The 3,094-nt window shown below is 41.7% G+C and overlaps 1 protein-coding gene across 1 annotated transcript; it reads left to right on the top strand.

The window, feature by feature from the left end:
* The first annotated feature begins 1,673 nt into the window (after window positions 1-1,673).
* On the top strand, window positions 1,674-2,882 carry LOC148874115 (uncharacterized). Its single transcript, XM_088957111.1, has 3 exons — window positions 1,674-1,759; window positions 1,851-1,935; window positions 2,034-2,882. Exons 1-3 carry the CDS (start codon window positions 1,674-1,676, stop codon window positions 2,880-2,882), a joined length of 1,020 nt encoding a protein of 339 aa, XP_088813237.1.
* The last annotated feature ends 212 nt before the right edge of the window (window positions 2,883-3,094 follow it).

Raw genomic sequence — 3,094 nt, 5'->3', positions numbered from 1 at the left:
TTAAAACCACCCCCACATACTGAGGACCCTCCCAAAGACCCCTTATAGCTGCTAACTCCTCCCACAACTCTTTCCTTTCCCTATAGGAGTTTTGTCCATAGACATTAGTTAAGGCCCATTCCAATCCATCTGCTTTCCTACTTAATTTAATTGCAATTGTAAAGTTACCAATAAATTCTTCTATACATTCCATCTCCTCATCCTTCCAAAATTGTAACAACTCCCCCCAAAACCCCCCAAGATTGTGCTGACCACACATTTCTTACCCACCTCCTATCCAATTTTACTAATTTGGATTCCTAGATTAAAACAATATCTGGCTTCTCTTTCCTAAAAACTTCCCTAATCATCCTTCTTTTCCTTGAACTCCCCAAACCCTTTACATTCCAACTGATTATCTTAATAGGGAAAACCTAAGTACAATACCCAAAAAGGCTTACCCTTTATTATCCCAGTTTCCTTTTCATCCTCCCTGTGCACCCTTTCTCATAATCCACTTCACATCTGAGCCTCTCTGCCTGACTCAGCCAGATATTGTTTTAATCTAGGAATCCAAATTAGTAGAGTTGGATAGGAGGTGGGTAAGAAACATGTGGTCAAATGTGAAGTGGAGAGGCTCTCCACCTCACTCAACTTTTTCTTTCTCCTCTTTGGTGTCTCTCCTTCCTTCTTATTAGGAATATTCTTTTGATCCAAAATTGTCTATTTTCTCCAACCCTTTACTCTTTCTCTTTGACCTTTTAGCCACAACATCATCAGTTACCACCAAAGAGTCACTAGACATGGCAGCTTCCAGATAAGAAGTGGATTCACCTACAGGTTGGACAACAAAAGCAATTAGGGAAGGGGGGGTCGTTAGCCAAAACAAATTTAGGAAACAAAGAATCTAGATAAGAAGTTGATTCAAACCCAATTTTGGTACGACTGAGAGGGCTTTGGTTGGAAGCAACCTCCTCCAAACCAACCTTCGTCATGCTTTTAGGGGGAATGAGAACATTTTTAGCTTTGTTGTCTAGAAGAGATGTAGAAACCAATCTATGGACACCCTGGCTTTGTCTTGGATTAAGGAAAGGATCTTCTCTGCCTATGGTTGAGAAGTTTGCTTCACCCAAGGGAGAAACTTCCAGACTAGAGATCTTCTAAGGTTCCAAAGATTTTTCAGCTAGGGCTGGCAAAGAGCCACCAAAGAGTAGAGTTATTCCAACATCCTCTTCCTCAATGAAGTGCTTGCCAGGTCCGCTCTCAACACTGCAGATATTGGATTCACCATAAACTTCCTCCTCACAACTAACCCATTCTAAATCAAACTCATCTTGTTCATCTTTTCTCCTACCATACCTTGGATTTGGACGCTTAAGGGCTAATGGAGTAAGAGGCCAAGCTTGGTTTCCAAGCAAACCTTGCCTCAACAGCCTCAATCAAGTTAGTGAACTTCGACATAGGTTGTATCTAGGACGATGCTAACATCCCTAACTATCTCCTGCCCCTCTAGCCCCCTCTTTAGTTGTCATATGGAGGTTTAAGTTATTATGTGACCCCTTTTCTAACCTAGGCCTAGTTGAACCTTGTATCAGTCCACCCCTCGACCCTGAGTTCTCATTTCCTAATATAATGGGTTCACTCGAAGGCCCAAGATGAGGGTTGCTTAAAGTCGGTTTAGCCCCACATCGAAAATGGCTATCTGGTCCAGTCCGCAACTCTTGGTTTCGCTCAGTACACATTTTGAGCATTTTAATATTCTCCAAGCTGCTTTGAGAATGTTGAGGGCCTGGCTCTGCATTTATTCCATCTGCCACAACTCTGACCTAGGTCCTGCTACCCTCTATCACTTTGCCTTTACTTGCACACAGAAGTATTTGGGGGGAAGGTCAGGTCAGGTGGAAGCCTTTGGCTGCTTCTGGGAGTGCCGGAGGTCTTCTGAGTCTTTGGGATTCTGTATTTTGTAGCCTTGTTTCCAACAGAATTGAAAATTTCTCAATCTCTTTAAGTATGAAGTTACAGGGTGGAAAAATATTCAAGTTACAAATGTTTAGGGGCCAGCAGAGCCAAATCTTAGGGTGGCTTTCTGGGAGGAGTTATCAGATGTGAGAGAGTCTCAGAATCTTCCTTGGGTTATCGGTGGTGACTTTAATGCGACTATATCGGTGGAAGGGAAAAATACAAGGGATAGAAGAATTGGATCGATGAATTTGTTTGCTGGATTTATCAATAATATGGAGCTAATGGATGTTCCAATTCAGGGTAACAGATTTACTTGGACTAATAATCAAGCAAACCCGACTCTGGTAAGACTGGACAGGTTTTTGGTTTCCTCAAATTGGGATGATTTCTTTCCTGATTTTAGGCAGATCACTCTTCCTAGACCGGTTTCTGACCACAGCCCTATTCATCTTGTTTGTGGTCATCGTAAGATAATCAGTGCTCCAGTTAAATTTGAAAATGCATGGTTTGAGGAGGACAAGCTTATCCCCTTGATCAAATCTGTGTGGAATGAATTTCAGGTGGAGGGTTCTAGTTCTTTTATTTTGGTAAAAAAGTTAAATGCCATCAAGGGAAAGTTAAAAATTTGGAGTATGGAGAATAAAATGAAATTGGGGACTGAAAAGAAGGCCTTATTGAGCACCATTGCTGAGATTGATAGAGCTGAAGAAGCGAGCACCTTGACTGAAGAATTGAGATTAAAAAGGTCTAATGCAAAAATCAAATATGACAAGTTGGCTGTAGAGGAAGAGATGAAGTGGAGACAAAGAGCCAAAACCACTTGGCTAAAGGAGGGTGATAAAAATACGAAGTTCTTCTTCCACAAATTGACAAATGCCTGTGCAAGGGTTTCTTCAATCAGCAAACTGGTGTGGGAGGATAGGAGTGGTGAATCATGTTAAGAGGTTAAATCAGTAGCAACATCCTTCTATAAAAATCTTTATAAGGAGAGGTGGGCCCATAGGACATTTCCTTCTGAGCTTCCTTTCAAGCAATTGAATGAAGAGCAGAAACTCTGGATTGAGAGACCCTTTATAGAAGAGGAAACCAAGGCAGCAGTCAAGAAGGTAGAATGTGATAAATCCCCTGGTCGGGATGGGTTTTCAAACCTTTT

Source organism: Nelumbo lutea, chromosome 1 (assembly GCF_056320005.1).
Source record: "Nelumbo lutea isolate HS-2025 chromosome 1, American lotus-T2T, whole genome shotgun sequence".
Lineage (NCBI taxonomy): Eukaryota > Viridiplantae > Streptophyta > Magnoliopsida > Proteales > Nelumbonaceae > Nelumbo > Nelumbo lutea.
This window is presented reverse-complemented; position numbering and strand designations above follow the sequence as displayed.

Coding starts and splice junctions, on each gene's coding strand:
- LOC148874115 (XM_088957111.1), top strand. CDS start 1,674: ATGGCTATCTGGTCCAGTCCGCAACTCTTGGTTTCGCTCAGTACACAT. Junction 1,760..1,850: donor CTCCAAGCTGCTTTGAGAAT/GTTGAGGGCCTG, acceptor ACTTGCACACAG/AAGTATTTGGGGGGAAGGTC. Junction 1,936..2,033: donor TTCTGAGTCTTTGGGATTCT/GTATTTTGTAGC, acceptor ACAAATGTTTAG/GGGCCAGCAGAGCCAAATCT.